Source organism: Buteo buteo, chromosome 10 (genome assembly GCF_964188355.1).
Source record: "Buteo buteo chromosome 10, bButBut1.hap1.1, whole genome shotgun sequence".
In the NCBI taxonomy this organism is placed as follows: Eukaryota; Metazoa; Chordata; class Aves; order Accipitriformes; family Accipitridae; genus Buteo; species Buteo buteo.
Genome location: NC_134180.1, coordinates 6,617,718 through 6,634,480, shown reverse-complemented (window position 1 = coordinate 6,634,480; position 16,763 = coordinate 6,617,718). Strand labels below are relative to the sequence as shown.

The 16,763-nt window shown below is 41.4% G+C and overlaps 1 protein-coding gene across 5 annotated transcripts in view; it reads right to left on the bottom strand.

The window, feature by feature from the left end:
- The window catches only part of ATF6 (activating transcription factor 6), an 83,866-nt gene extending 67,138 nt beyond the window's left edge, over positions 1 to 16,728 (bottom strand). For 3 of the 5 annotated variants that reach the window (XM_075038352.1, XM_075038354.1, XM_075038356.1), the window contains exons 1-9: positions 16,610 to 16,727; positions 16,424 to 16,500; positions 14,617 to 14,704; positions 14,169 to 14,263; positions 13,537 to 13,666; positions 13,099 to 13,305; positions 10,361 to 10,581; positions 4,688 to 4,873; positions 4,172 to 4,263 (exon numbers count right to left, since the gene is read on the bottom strand). In XM_075038352.1, coding sequence (XP_074894453.1) covers positions 4,172 to 4,263; positions 4,688 to 4,873; positions 10,361 to 10,581; positions 13,099 to 13,305; positions 13,537 to 13,666; positions 14,169 to 14,263; positions 14,617 to 14,704; positions 16,424 to 16,500; positions 16,610 to 16,679 — 1,166 coding nt within the window. In that variant the 5' untranslated portion in view covers positions 16,680 to 16,727. Of the gene's footprint in view, positions 1 to 4,171; positions 4,264 to 4,687; positions 4,874 to 10,360; positions 10,582 to 13,098; positions 13,306 to 13,536; positions 13,667 to 14,168; positions 14,264 to 14,616; positions 14,705 to 16,024; positions 16,292 to 16,423; positions 16,501 to 16,609 lie in introns of those variants that run through there. The other 2 variants (XM_075038357.1, XM_075038355.1) reach the window with 2 other exon arrangements.
- Positions 16,729 to 16,763: the final 35 nt, after the last annotated feature.

The window sequence follows — 16,763 nt, the reverse complement described above, 5'->3', positions numbered from 1 at the left end:
AAAATAATGCTAGGGCTACTAGCAAGTACCTGGCTTACATGCTTTGCTGCTACTGCCCCAAGCAGCAGAGATGCAGAAAATATGCCTTTTGCGTCTTCTGTGATCATTCTCCCTTCCCTACTTTTTATATATCAGTTGGGTTAGTTTCAGGCAAATATTTCACTATCACATGTAAGACTTGCATGAAAAAAAAACAAACACACAAGACAATTTATAGTCAAATGGGAACAGGGAGGAGAAACAAAAGAAAAATATTCCCCAAATAAATACGTGGATTGTTTAGACTAGAACATGTGCTTGGTTTCCATTTGTTTCAGCATTGTTTGTGCCTATTTCACACACTTTCAGATCTAGTTACTACCCAGGCACAGTCTAACACAAATGTGGAAATTAAACAAGAAAAAAAAAAAAAAAAAAAAGGACATCTAGGAATTTTAAGAGTTTGAAAATTTTCAGATTTCATGTTGTAAGCGATAAAAAAATGCACAACTAATTAGATGTTTCTTAATGCCAGAAGTCAGCAATCTTTCAGGGGTGCCATGCCAGCTGAGAACGCAGCCGTGCTGACCGACACTGGCTCTCACAGAAGGCAAGTGCGAAGGCAGGAGACACTGCCTCCCACAGATACCTGCCTCCAGATGTTGTGGTTCCAGCTCCCAACCCTGCTGCATGCCAAGGTTTGTGGGCTCGCTGCCTTTTGTGCAAATACTGTGGGTTGCCAATTCCTGTCTTGCACCTCATGGTATGCAAGACTGGGGCAAGGGGGTGACCTCTGCAAGGAATTGAATCAAAATGTACCCTTTTCCCTTCATACACCTCACCAATCATTCTTAAATAATAATAAAAGGAAGTTTTTATAGTTGTTAAATCCAAATCCAAATAATTCACAAAGATTAGAGAATAGTTCATTGACACACAGATGGGAAATTCCTGGGCGCCTTTCTTCTAGTATAAAGCAAATAGATAAAATAGAAACTTACACTAATAGAATTCCTGCTAAATTACTTCTGCTTTTAATAACTGAAAGTTTTGGTTTTCTATACAAAATATCAACAAACCCAAAAGAGTTTAGTAACACAGTACAATACAATGCAGAGTTACTATTAACTCTATACAAGCCACTTTCATGACCGGAAAGTATTCAATTCACATTTATATTAAATTTATATTTAATTCAACTTACATTCTTTTCTCAGAGATAACATGGTGCCACGTCCAAGATTGAAGGGTGTTCTGAAAAGCTTGTTGGCAATTAAGCAGACTGGACTAGACTCTCCCTCCAATATGTTCAAACAGATTTCTTGGGTCGATACACCAGCTTCCCTACCAGACTTTCAGCCCCACTTGCATATTCCCAAATTCAATGTTACAGATTACCCATACACACAACATATTTGTCAGCATGAAAAAATGTGTCAGCAGAGTAATTTTATCTGCTAAACAAGTGAAATGATTTCCCACACAGAAGAAATGGCAACACTGTCACAAAGTTTCAACTTATATTTATCTCCAGTTGACTACTGCATAGAAATTGGGCATTCCACAGTTAGCTAACTCGGGGCGGGGGGGGGGGGGGGGGGGGAAGGGGAAGTACTTTTGCTGAACTATAAGCTAGCATAAAATTTCTTATTTCTGTAAGAAGCTGCAGGGACTGAAAAATATCACATGTATTGGAAGCTTCTGTTGTTAAGGTCTAAGCAGAACAGCAATCATGAGTATCACGTTCATGGGGCTACCACTCAGTGACACCTCTATAAAAGGAAGAAAATGCGCATGGGAGGAGTGAAATCTTAAGTAATGGTTTGTATATCCCACATTCTGGACCTTCCAAAGGGTACTGCACAATCAACATTCACACCACCTTGATACAGTCTGGTATTTTAATTGCAGTGCAAGCATTTATCCTACTAGGAAAAAAAAAAAAAAACCAAACCAAAAACCAACAACCAAACAGAAAGGTAAGAGTAATTCCTTGCAAATTTGAGATTACATTTCTCTTCACTGCCTAAATCCAGTACTGACTCAGACCACCTCATTCAGGCACACCAATTACACTGACATGCTCAGCTGCCACACTGGCCAGGAATGGCCAGACACCCAAGAACTTTTTTGCTTTATCTACTTTATCAAACAGGTCAAGAAATTAACCCTGCCACATTTCTATAAGTACTGATTGTTACAAAGATATGAACACAAACTGACTTTTCAGTCTACTTTGACAGCAGTTTCTTGCCATCAAGCTCAACACCTTACTCATTCCTAGGGGTAGAGAAGCTGACACAGGAACTTTAGAGCACTGTGGTAAGACTTCCCACCCATCTTCTGTATGCTTCCAAACTTCTCAAAACTAACAAGAGCTTCATGCATTCCAACTCCTCACTGTAATGTGGAGGCAACTAAAATATCTCCCAGCTTCAGGATTACTGATTCTATCAGTTCTCACCAAAGGTCTCTCAAGTGAGGGGTAATGTTTGCAAATGCAGATGGAATGTACGAATCAATTGCTTAGTATCCAGAAGCTGATTTTTCTGCCCAATAGTCACAAATCCCAATACAAACCCTAAATACACTAAGAAATGGTCTACCTTAAAATCATCCATACCAAAGTAAAATTATCAGCTGTATTTGACTGCCCAAGATAAACAGTATTTGCAGTAAGTGCAAATACTTCAAAAGTAATTTCAGCTTTAGCAGGTTTTCTAATATTACTAAAAGTACAAACACCAACATTGCAAAAGTTTGTCACAGTCAGAAACAGAGTCTTCCTTCAGATTTATCCCATTCCTTTAGTTTGACTGGGATTTTGAGCACAAATGGAGACACTGCTGACTGGGAATCTACTGAAATATCCTCCTCCTTTTGAAAAAGTGAACAGCTTCATATAAAAGGTCTTTATGTTCCAAAGCCAGGTTAAAGACACAGATACATGCAAGAAGTATCCCTTTTTAGTCTCCTCTCTCCCACAGATTTCTTTATAAATTGCCTGGGAAGTAATGCAGCATTTCCTGCCTGCTCTCTGGTTCCTAAGACTCACTGATACAGTTCAAAGAAGAGAGGTTTTTGATCACCACTTCAACTAATTAAGGAGAGGGAACAACCTCTTCACCAGATCTAGAAAACAAGTAATACAGGGCTTACACTATAATGAGGAAGATTGCAGCTAGACACATCTAATGGTCAGGATTGCAAAGCCCTGGAACAAAGTGGGATTTCCTGCACTGGGTACTAGAAGCAGCTTAAACTCATAGCTATTTTGATTAGCACAGGTATAAACAAGCAGATGAGCTCTCAAAGTCTGTGACTTTTTTTCTAAAAGGATCCTAAACACATCTCTAATCTCTTCAGGTATAAATGGAGCAGACAAACTGCTGTACGCTGCATTGAATAACAAAATGCCAAGCTGTCCTGGTTTCGGCTGGAATAAAGTTAATTTTCTTCTTAGTAGCTGGTATAGTGCTGTGTTTTGGATTTAGGATGAGAATAATGTTGATAACACACCAATGTTTTAGTTGTTGCTAAACAGTGTTTATACTAAGTCAAGGATTTCTCAGCTTTTCATACTGCCCTGCCAGCAGAGGCTGGGAGTGCACAAGAAGCTGGGAGGGGACACAGCAAGGACGACTGACCCAAATGAGCCAAAAGGGTATTCCATACCATATGACACCATGCCCAATATATAAACTAGGGTGAGTTGGCCGAGGGACACCACAGCTCGGGGATTGGCGGGGCATCAGTCAGCGGGTGGTGAGCGATTGTATTGTGCATCACTTGTTTTGTATATTCTCTTATATTTTCTGTCCTATTAAACCGTCTTTATCTCAACCCACAAGTTTTACTTTCCCCCCTGCCAATTCTCTCCTCCATCCCCCTGGGGGGGTGCACAGGGGAGTGAGCGAGAGGCTGCCTGTTGCTTTGTTGCCGGCTGGGGTTCAACCACCACGCAAGCCAAGAGAAATTCAAAAGTACAAGATCTAGCTCTTGTTGCCAGAAGGATTCCAAAAAAGAAACCATCATACAGATGAGTCTTCCCCTATGCAGGAGGAGAGTAAAGTACAAATGTTATGTTTCAAGCTCAAGGCTTTAAAACACAACACTGCCTGTATTAAAGATTCCAACAAAAATCACAGGACAGCAAAGTTGCTATGCAAAGAGGAATTCCTAGGCAGCTTACCTCAATGGACCATAATTCAACATTATGAAAGCCAGTATCACCATCACACACAGGGTCCTTCTCTTTGGAGACGATACTTTGAGCTTCTGATTCTAGACAAAAAAAAAAACAGAGAAGACATGCAATAAAAAAGGGGCACAGACATGCAAAGTTATGTCAGAAGCTAAATACACTAAATTAGGTTGCTTTTTAGATTTATATTTGCCTAATTATGTATGAATACACATCAGGACTACTTAAAAAGAAAAGTCTTTTGTTTGTAAATTATATTCAGCTTCTATCCAGTCTATCTTCTCAGTGAAATGTTCAGAAGTACCATGAAATAAAGAATTAAAAGTCAACTAGATAATGCGACAGCTATCCTGACCTAGAGTTGGTGAAAGTCCTGCTCGGAGTGGGAGGTTGGGCTAGAAACCCCAAAGGTCTTCCAGTCACCATTTCCATGACTCTGTTCAAGTGCCTTCCACCTAAGCAACTGTCTTTATATAAAGTCAGATCTTCATCACAATCTCTTACCTCTAACACTACTTCATCCAGCTGCCTCTTCAGTGTGCTGTTTTCTTTCTTGAGTTTCTCATTCTCCAATAAGGCTGCCTCCAGCCTCGCCTCCAGTCCCAACATGTATTCTTTCTTTTTCTTCCGAGATTGAAAGGCTGACTCCCGGTTTTTGATCATGCGCTGCTGCCTTCTCAAGACATTGACCTGGACAGACAATACAGAGGCCTGTTAATGATCTGCAAGTTGAAAGTGCCTCTATTTCATGCATAATTTCTGCTTCTCTACTTTGTCAAAAGTCTGCATAGATAGCTTCCCACACTCTGCTTCAAATGAGCTGAAATGTTCAGCACAGAGGCAACTAGGAATCACAGTACACCTCCAACAGTCATAGCTCATGTGTAATTTAAAAACAGGCCCTGCGCTGTCTCTGTTTTCTCCTGCATTCTCAACCTTCTGTGTGTAGGGGACACAAAATGTATACTTGAGCAGCAGTGTGATTTGATTGATCAAATCAAAAAGACAGAAAATACATATCTACAGGTCTGCAAGGTAGCAAGAATGTCTTTCATCTTCACTTTACCATACACCATTTCATAGGCTACAATCAGTCATCTGTTTTCTTAACTGGGAAGTCCTACAGATTTTTAGTCTGTCCTGTATGGAAGCCATTTCCACACTGATTACAACTGTTTCTGTACCTTCTCCAGCTCTGCTATATAGTTTTTTGAGATTTTGAATACTGTTGCTGACCTCAGATTGCACATTCTATGTGTATCAAGCACTTCCATGGCAGTTTAAATGCAGTCTCTGGATGCATCTATACTAGCATTTTAATTCAGATTGGAAGTATGGCTTTGATGCACATTTCCTGACTGTCCTACTTAATATGCTTTGCTTCACATCACAGAACAGTCTCTGATACAACACACAAACTGGGTTCCTTCTGGATGAAGCTAAACCAGCAAATATACTCCAGGAAGGCACATAATTCACTCCAACCACTAGCAGGCATTCAGTCTGCAAGACTAGACCAGGACAGTTCAAAGTAACCCCTCCCCATCCTCAAACAGTCTATCATCTTTTACCACTTACTCATTTTGTGGTTTGCACTGAGTGGGACGACCTAGACTGAAAGCATCTTGCTGCTGACAAGGATAACAATGATCGATATTGCAGAGCTATACAAAACTACTTGAAATCCTAAATTTAAACACTACTCTGTTGATTTCCTTTCCCTCACAGATTAGCAACAGCAACTCTGTTTTTATTAAAACCAGAAGACTTCCATCACATTATTAAGCTAAAACAGGATGTGCCTTAATGATGTTTACATCAAAAGAGAACTGAACGCTGTATCTTACAAAGACCTGAAAACCCTCCAGTAGCTACCAACGCATGCACTGGAGTAACCTGTATCTATTAGAGCATGAAAGCTAAAGAAAGAAGATGAGAAGTACTCTAGAAGTATCAGTTTACGAAAAAAAACCAAGTCACAGAATAGTAACATCAATGAACTCAGATAGCGTGCTCCAGTTAAAGTCTGGCTGCTTAAAGAACCTTAACCATAGCCTTCCGACACTCACCCTGTATATACATACACACACAGACAATATATTGCTCTAGGGCTTTGGTGTCTGCAAGAAAAATTGGCTACAGGCTGTTTGAAGGAGTCATTCTTCTTCATGATACTGCAGTCTGGTGACAAAGACTAAGAAAACACGTTACAGTGCATTAACATTTTGGGCTCTCTCCATGTTGATCTAATTGCTTTCTGTAAAGATCATTTATTATATGTCTAGTCTGCTGCCACCAACAAAAGTCTATGAAAGTGAAGCTGTTTGTACTTACTCCAGTTTTTCTCTTTAGCAGATAGTGGAGAAGGAAAAGATTTTAACGTATTTTCATTAATGCTAAGCTTTGTCTTGAATTTTTTAAGTACTACAATACTTAACAGAAGAAAACTTCTGCAGACATAAAAATTTTGGAAAAAAAACCAGATTGAGGCTAGCCAAGGACTGCAGTGTATAGAATACACCAATCTAGGGCCAGGATCACTTCGACTGTCCAGAGATGAAATAATAAGGAATGAGTTCATGCTGCAGCTTTGGCTTGAGTTGTGTGATATTCCAAACAAGTAGTTACATTCCTCTTTTTAAAGAGGTTTTGCATCATGAAGTCAAACAGAGAAGACCAAATTGTTTACATCAATTCTTGTTTGCAGACCTGCTCAGGATTATTCACTACTGGATAGCTTTTGACTAAGTATCTGGAACATCTGGCAAATCTACCTGCTTCCCTGGAGAAAACATAGAGTTCAAGCACCAATAGAGTGTTTGTACACTAAAAGTAGATTCCTAAGGTATGTCTATATTACTGTTTCAGACATTACCAGCTACGTTTCAGATGGTATTTATCTAGACTGCCCTCCTTTACTCAGTGTTCTCCAAACACTGTCAGGAACAGCAGCTCTCCCCGGTCTGATTCAAGGTACTCTGTGCAGTAACAGCATTTCAGTCTATGCCACACCAGTTTCACTTCCACCGATTTCCTGAGCTTGCTTAAATGAAACCAAACTGTGTCCTTGAGTTATTTTAATTGACAATCCCTAAAACAGTTTAAGATCCTTGGTCGACCCTCTAGCACTTGCCTGGCTTTTCTTGGGGAATAAGCCACAACTGCACACCTGATCCTACGTAAATCTGATTCAGGAAACAGAAAGAGTTGTGTGTGTGAAACAGTGCAACAATGCTTGAATCTGGAAGCAGTACGGCACTAAGCATTACATAGCTGACTTGGCATCAAGATAAACATGCCCCTTGCTTGAGCATTTTGATAATCAGAAGAGAGAGAGGAACTAATTTATAATGTCAGACTGCTTAAGCAACAAGTGCTGAACAAAGATTAAACATAGCAAACACCTCTGCTAACTTCTTTTGCAGGTTGTAGGTTGTATTGTATTAATTTACCACTCAAGATAGTAACTTCTGGTTCTCAGAAAACACAGACCATAAAGGGAAAACATAGGCATTAAAATCAAACATAAATCAGTGATGCAACTTTTGCTTCCTAGCTTTAAAAACTACACCACCACTAACACACACGCAAAAAAGATGGTGTAAATATGGAGAAGTGAAAGGTTCATTGCAAAACCTTGCTTCAAACAGTACTAACTAGATTCAGATTGTCCTGTATCTTCAGAGTCTTTACAAATAACCACTGCTACCTCAATTTGGTCTTTCAAAGAAAACTCAGTTCTGAGCAAAATTTAGCCTCCATCCCAACGCAAGCTGTATTTCTAGCATAAGCCAGTAAGAATGTCTCTCACATTCCAGAGTTTTTGGTACACTCACTGGGAAAGTTAACAAAGAGCTGAAAGTACAAACTGTTTGAACTTTACATTGGCTGGCTTCTTACCTCAGCCTATAAAAGCTGCTGGCTTTGAAGATGCATCTTAAATGCAGAAATACAAAACCTGTGCAAGTGTTTTCTCTGTTCTTATGAAAGATCTGGGATTTCTTGTCTCTAAACTCAACAGAACACAACTTGACTAATGAGTTTATTTCATATGAAAATTACCCAATGTACAGCACAGAAAACAGGATTCTTTAATAGAAATCCACACTTATGTTGAAGTAATTTTGCGTAATCTCATTTTTTCTAAATTTTCAGGTTTTTTTTATCAACAGAACTGGGAGGCAGAATTAAATCCTTTCTCACTACAGAGTGGAAACATGAGAGAAAGGCCCTGTAAGGACACAACTAAACTGGATTCTCTCACACACCTACTGTTTATGTCATCATATCATTTAATTGCTACAGGAAAGGCAATTTGCTTTTTGCAGTTAAGAGCCTCTTTGCTTCAACCAGAAGAGTGGCTTGCTTAGGCAGCGTTTCTTTTGTCCGATTTCCTAGTGGAAAGTTCTTCACCTGTTTCCTAGTGAAGAGTGACCACCTTGAAAGCCTGGCACTTGCCCGCAGCTGGCAAGCTGCATAAACGTGTGCCATCAGGACAAGCACAACATAGGGCTTCACGTGTACAGGTTGCTATCAGCCAATCTCAGTCTAATCCACTGGAAGGGCTGAGTGTTAAGCTGTTTATCCCTCCTAAGTGCAAAAGAAAGTCCTGCAGTGTTTCTTTTTATCCTGCAACATCTGCTTAGATTAGCAAACAAAAACACATGTTACAGAGCTCAAATGACAGCTACATCTGTGCAGCTCTGAGCGCCACATATGGCGTCTACAGCAGTCGCAAGATGTTTTAACCCTGCTGGCGCCAGCTGTATCCTGAAACATTTGTTCTTTTTCAAAGTGCTATTTCATAGTATGTGCCAAAGAGCAGTTGCAACTGTTTTTTCATGTTTCAATAAAGACAGGTTAAGATGTGCAGCATTTAGGCTGATAGCAAGTCTTAAAACTGCTTCCATAAAACAGCTTCAGGTGGAAATATCCACACAACCATCGTTTAAAATAAACAGTTATTCGTTACCCCAGCAACACATTTGACTACCGAGTGTCACAGACGTGTATATGAAGTATGATGACAATAAGGGCCTTTTGTCAATTAAACCTTATATTCAGACAATGGCAAGGTGCCATGCTACTCTTGATTACAGGGAGTCACAAATCTAATGACTGCTGACAGGTCTCTTCAGGTTGGCTTTGCGTGGCAGGCAATTATCATTTAAAAATGCAGCGCTCTTAACTGGTCTGTCTACCAACAGACCTTTGTTAGCATAGCTTCTTGCAAATTCAAGATTAGGTTTCCATTGCAGTCTGGCTGCTGAATTATTTGTAGCAAATAATTATTTATTTAAAAATGCAGCCCACACACAAACACAAACGATGAGGAAAATTTAACATCAAGCACGAGCGGCGATTCTCAGACACCAGGAAACTGTACAACAACATCCCTCCAAAGACACCAGAAGGTACATGCCTTTGAGAAAGTGTCCTGTGCTGCTAATAAGCAGGTGACAATACTGCAAAATTTCATGTGAATGGACACCAGTGTTTTCTCCCTCACATGGAGGGATGCGATAGGACCCTCAGCTGATGACAACTGTGGTTGGAATACCACACTGGAGAACATCACCCTTAGAGTTCAAAAGCCACAAACAAGAAGGTTCAGTACTTTCCACAACAATGCCTTCCTTTGGACAACAAAATGCAACCAAAGCAGCTTCAAATTACTAGGAACTAAACCAAGTTAACGCTCAGCTTGCGAGCTAGTTAAGATGTCAAAGCTGAAGGGGGAAAAAACCCCCACACATCTCAAAAGCTATTTCTGTTTATACCTACCGCTTACTGTGAGCTACTGTGGAAAGACTTATTTATTTGTGCAGTGACTGTTGAGAGCTTACCCTGTGGGAGCCTGAAGAGATTAGGATCATATGAAACCCAATACCTGAAGTTTCTAAAAATCATGAGTAAAATCTGGGGAGATAAAGGGGATGGAAAAAGAAGCAGACCTACTGCTGACATTTCCAATTCATCTACTGTTCCTTGCCATTCTTTGCCAAGCTGCCGAATTCCCTGTTCACTGTTAGAAATCCTATTAGACAAGCCCAACTACAGCTCAGTCTTCCTGAGACTCTAAAGTGACCTGGTTCTCCCATTATATCCCACATACAGGTAACTGAAAACTGTTTCCAAGCTTTGGTTATTAGCTATCACCACACAGTCAGAACTTACATCCAGGCCCATTGCTGGTGTGGTCCTTTGAAGCAAGGGCTTAGTCACTGGTATTTTGCCGCTTGCTGAGCCATTTCCAGCAGCTGGAGACAATGCATTCACCGTATGATTCTGAAGTGGTGTGGTCCCTCCAGTGATGGCAATGACTGGCTGGGAGGCAGGAAGCACTCCAGAAGCCTGGAGCTGTACCACAGCGGGCTGGGGGAGCACCACTGATTGACCTAGAACACAAGAACAAACAGGAGTGCTCAGTGTATGATATGAAATGCATTTGTACATGACCAGTTTGTAGGGGAATACTGATATAGGAGGTAGAAAGCCTTGCTTCCACTCCTGCCCCACACAACTTATCTCAAGTACAATTCTACAGCATTAGTATATTCCACAGGATAGGAATGAAAAGAAGAAAAAGAAAAAAAAAAAAAGCCCAAAAGTTTGCAGGGCTCTTAATCCATCCTGCATACCAAAACTACACATATTAAAGGGATCCAATAAATCCATCTCTCTTCCAAAAGCTCTTCAAAGTTAATAAAAATCAACACTTGTTAGAAACATTACTCATTTCAGAATTGCTAACACTTGATGCACTTTGAGCAACTTTTTCAAAGAACTTAGCCAGTTTACCTTGATCCTCCTCCTTTTGTCCATCCCTACTTTACTGCTGTATTCAGTGGAAAACTTATTACACAGAAGTGACTCAGACTATACAAACCAATTCAGAAATAGCATAGAAAAAGATGAACAAGGCAAGTTACACTTTCAAAACGTAAGTTAAAGCTTCAATTCACACTAAGGCAAGAGCTTTTTTTTTTTAAATGTCTTATATAAGAAATTTTATGCACAAGCTGAACAGAGCTTAAAGAAAAGCAAGCAGAAAAAATGAAGTAATTTTAACAGAGTTTGAAATGGAATTAAAAACAGTCACTTCCAAGAAATGTCAGTCCAACAACTACATTTAACTCAAGCAGGTGCTTGAGTAATATTTTGTTGTCTGAAAACACATGAATGTCTCTCTGATCCATTGTAACAGGAAGACCTCGCCAGCTTTCAGAAACAGCACGTTGCAGCTCAGCATTCCAAGCAAAATGCAAAACGATGTATTACAGCATTTACCCAACCTTCTGGAAGGTGAAAAATGAAGTAATTTACCTAGCGCTAAGATCTTTTACGTATGAGGTGTAGGATTAGATCTCCTTTTTTACAGAGATAATCTTGAAGACAACAGAAGTTAGTACTAACCTATTTAAGAACTCAAACAGTGAACTGGAGATTATTTCAACAATTTTTTTATGCATAGACTACGTGATGCTCTAATATCATGCTTTCTTCTTTAAGCTTTTATGAAAAAGACTGTAAAAATATCATTCCTCCTGCTCCTTTGAAAATAATAGCATATTTTAAAGTGGTAGCTCCAACTTGTCACGTGCAGGGGATTTTGATTAATGAAAAAGATCTTTATGGTTTTTGTTATGGAAGTGGCACAATAGAATTTTTAAACACACCATCAGTTAAAGTAAATACATGGCATGGAAATACTTTCCCAAAAGTATTTCCTCTATACTACCTCACAGAAACTACTCTCCTGACTTTTTTTCAGGGAAAAGGAGAAGCTGATCTTCACAATACTATACTTACATTCAAAAAATCCATATCCCCAACATTCCTTATTCCAGATGGTATTTTATCAGCTGGAACATCAGAAGGAATAAGAATTAGGTCACACTGACTGTGCTGACCTCTGTTTGAAGCAGTCTAACAATCTTAGGCATGTTGTAACAAATGTCAGCGTCTCCAGCTTTGGCTTAACTCCTGATGGAAGAGCACTTAGTAATAGAGACAAATTTTTCACTATTGCAATGATCTCTAGACACATGCCCTTAAGCATTTGTCTCCTTTTCCTTCCACGCCTCAGTGCCTGTGCAGTCAACCGCAAGAGACTGCAGCCATCAGCTGGTGAAAGCGAGCAACTGCATCTGACAATTTCAGCAATGCAAGTTATGTCCTTACTGTCTTAGCTGAAGAGTAAAATAATGCTTTGGATTCAGAAATGAAGACTCGAACTACTTCAAAAATCCATTACAGTGCAACAGGAGGAATGAAGAATTATCAGGGGACAGGAAATCACTTGCCTGTTGTTAACATCACCTTGCAGCTGTATGCAACTTTTCTAACCTCTGACATGGTTTTCTTAATTTCACAACATCCTATTTAATGCTGTTTAGTGAGATAAAAAGCCATAAATTCACGTTCCCACCATCCTGTGGCCAAGCTTCATGGGGGTGAAAAAAAGCTTTTATCACTCCTCCCAAGTTTTCAAGCTTCATTTGAGCCATCCTAACTGTTTCTGCTGGATCTTCCTTTGGTTACGACAGAATAGCACTGTTATTACCTTATGCACCAATTGCCATCACAAGTGGAGCAGAGCAAGGGGCCCTAGAGGTCCTCCCAAGTCAGCAGTTTTACCTCCACAACTGCCAGTGCTCAGCATAGTCTCTTTTGCTATACTGATTTCCATTCCACATAATGCCCCGGTGAGTGCTGTTTCTCATAGGACTATATGAGAGAGGAATATGGCCATCTTCTCAGCCTAAAGCTTTTTCAGCAAAGAATGTAGCACCCCTCTTTTTTCTCCTACCCTTCCCATTTCACTTGCCAAAGCTAACTTCATTCTAGTGACCATCCCAAACAGACATAGTGTTTACCCCCAAGACCTGGCTCAGTCAAGACAATTCACCTACCTTTAGGAGGCGCTGGCTGGATGTTAACAACTGGCTGATGCTTTGGCAGTGGCACAAGCGTGGGAAGAGTCTGAATAATGATGGTTTTAGCTGGGATGCCAATGTTAGCCTGAGCTTCAGGTACAGCAGGCAAAAGAGGTTTGGGTTGTATCAAAGGCCTGGACACTGTCTGACCACACCTCTTCAGGGTCCTCACAGAATTATTTGCTAGGAAAGGAAAAAGAGTCAGAGTTGGACCAGAAGATAAAGAATTCAAGCAGTAATAACACAGGGTTTGTTATGGTTTTTTCTTACCCATCTATAATATTTGTTAAAAACAAACATATCTGATCACAAATTCAAGTCAGAAATGAGAGGATATACTAGTGTCTGTTAGTTAAACATTCATATGCAAGACGCATACTATCTGCGGAATCAAAGTAACTTGATCTCTCGTACCAGACCGAGAAGTGATGCTGACAGCAGGCTTCTTCCCTCCATCTCCTTCAGGGGATGCAGGACTTCTGCAACTCTTGCTGTAGAGAGAGATGGGAGACATCTGGGAGCTACAGCTGAAGTCCACATCATCCTGCAGACAGAAAGTACATGAGATTAATGCTTCAGAAACACATAAAAGTGTCTACTAGCAGTTCAGAGTATAACTGCCTTTCATCACATCTGCGTTGCTGCTGTAGCAAACAGGAAAAAGATTTTGTTCCACAGTTTTATTCTGGTCATTGCTAAGTACCACTGAAAACCAAACAAGTACTTCTCCCTATCAGCAGAGCGACAGGAGGCAGAGGCCAGCAACTGCTAGACTCAGAAGCCTTTAAAAGGCGTTTTTTTGGCAACCAGGCTAATAAACACAGCTGAGGAAACAGAACGGAACATGCTCTTTTTAGAATGGGTCACAGCAGGGGAGGAAAGAAAACATCACTGAAGGGAAGTTGTTTTTGCAAGGGTTCGAAAAATAAGCTGTTTCCTCTTATGCCATGAAGTTGGTCAGAGAAGTAAATCACTGGGCGTTTTGTTTGTCACAGCTGGTTCTGAATGACTGCTGCTATCTGTGTTACATGGAGGTTTCTGCATACAGGCACATTCTGCACTGGAGAGTCCACAGACGATGGAGAAGGGACTGAACAATTTGAAGTGGCTGGTGATAAGGGTTCTGTCTTCACGCTTGCATCTGCAAGAGGCAGATAAAAAAAATTTACCATACAATTTTTTAGCAACAGGAGATCAGTAAAGAACACACTGCCTGACACCAGCTATTTAATTCCTGAAGCAAGGCACAGCAGAAAACATAGTGAGATTAAAGATACTATACAGCTTAGCTTGTAGGGCAGTCCTCGCCAACTGTACCCATGCTACAGAAACACAGCATGACTTCTCATCGCAGATGTAAATGCTGCAGGGCATCAAATAGTTTTAAGTAAGTTACCAATATCCTTAAGTTGTAACAGCTCACCCTTTGGGGAGGGGGGAAGGGGGGACTGGGGGAGGAATAGTCACACCTGCAAAATACTGAAGGTTAATTACCTGTATAAGCATGGCCTGTAATATTCCAAAGGTCGGAGTCCCAAGACATCAAATCCAAATCAAAATGAAAGTTATAGAGATCATTTTCCTGAAATGACAGTTCAGAAAAAGAAACAATACAAAAATACAATATACATTGAAACCACCAGCCATTATGTTCACATTCTTATGGCTCTGGAAAACAAAACAAAACAACACAACTATCACTTCAGTTGCCTTAAGGCACATAGAAATAAAAGCCCCTAAGGGGACAATTCTCAACTGGAATACACAAGACAAGGCTTCTTCTAAAGCTTAGACCTGTAGGAAAGGAGTATGCCAGTTTAAGACCATCACTAATTATTGTACCATTATCAGTAATTTGTAAAGCAAGAGTTTTAAGTCCAGTCATTGAACCATCTCATATAAAGGACAAGTTGTAGCAACTTGTTGCCATCCCCCCCCATCTGCACTGAAATATTTACTTAATGCCTTTCCATCACCACATCTCAAAGCACTTTATAAACAATAGCAGCATCAGCGGCAGTTTACCAGCAGGAAAAGAGACACAAGGACTGATTTGCTGAGTATGTATTAGCTCTCCCTATATTTGAATAAAGTGACACCATCATCTTCTAAAGCCAGGCACACCAGTTTCCTTCTCCAACAGAAAAAAAAAAAAAAAAGACTAAAATCACTTCATACATATTATTTATTATAAGACCTTTAAAACAATGATCAGGTTTTTTGCTCCATTTTTTCTGATGATAAATCTGTCAGTCTCAGTTCCCTACTCAAATGTGGCATTTTTATAAGCACTTGCATGAAAAATATAAATATCACATACCCAACTTAGAAAAAATACACAGCAAAAATTTTCTTGCTAAAAAACTATCCTGCAAATGTACCTTTCCTTACATTCTCAACCTGCCTCATAAAGGGAGGCTCGTAAAGTCTGCAGACTGCATAGATGTTAATATTTGCAGGCTAAGATGAAGAGAAAGCTCATCAGAGTACACTTACAGGAAGAGAGACAAAAAATCACAGCCTGAGCCATGCAGTAAGAGCCGCCGCACAGCTAACTAACGCTGACGTGCCAATGGGCAATACCTTTCCCTTGTACAATCAAGCAGTTCCCACATTAATGCTCTTAATACCTCAGGTTTACATTGGATAACCCAGGGGTTGTGCTGGAGGTGGGTTAGGACACAGTGAGCAGAGAGAAGACGGGGGAAGAACACAGAGTGGAGAATCCGTAAGGCAAATGCCCTGGGACAGAAAAAACAGTATGTACGATCAGACAGTGAAAAACATGGGGATTAATGCATAAGGTTACAAGGAAAGGTTTTAGGAGAAAATCCTACAATAGACAAGAAAACAAGAAGCCATCTTACAGGCAAGGGGATAAAGCACAGCAGATGTAACGTACCCACGCTTCTTCACCCTTCTCCTTCCACGCAACCCGGACATGTACTCCCCAACAGCACTGCCTCGCAGGGGGAGTTTATCTTCCTTAGGACAGTGACAACACAGCTTTTCCTGGACGCGGCCCCTCAAACCTTCCCCTTAAACCCTCTCCTTATAAACCTCTAGTTGTGATAGCCACAGTTTATTAAGAAATCGACAACTCCGCGTCTCCACAGCTAACGCGGGGGCAAACGGGTGAAGGCCTGTAAGCCACCGGCGCTCCAGCCGGTGTCTCCTGCCAGACGGCCGCCATGAAACCTACAGCGCTGCTCCTCGGGGGATCCGCCGCCTCCACCCCCCGAGCCGGGCCGTGGGGGCACACCGGCCTCCCGCCGCCCCCCCGTCCCCGCCTGGTACTCACGTCGGGCTCGTCCCTCGGGGCCCGCCGCGCCTCCGCGGCGCCCAGCAGCTCGCTCAGCTCCTCGCCCAGCACCGCCTCTGCGGGAGAGACAGAGGCCTTAGCGCCGGCCCGGCCCCGGCCAGAAGCTCCCCACCGACCGGCCCCGGCCCCCCCCAGCCCCCGAATCCCCCCCGTTGCCGCGCTCACCCCAGTCGAGGCCGCCCCCCGGGGCCGGCAGCAGCCCCGCCGGCTCCCACTCGGCCTCCGCCGCCGCCATCGCTTCCGCCTTCCTCCCGAAACCCACGTCTTCTTCCCGGCAGCGCCCCGCCCCGCCTACGGCGGCCGCCGGCGGACACAAAAC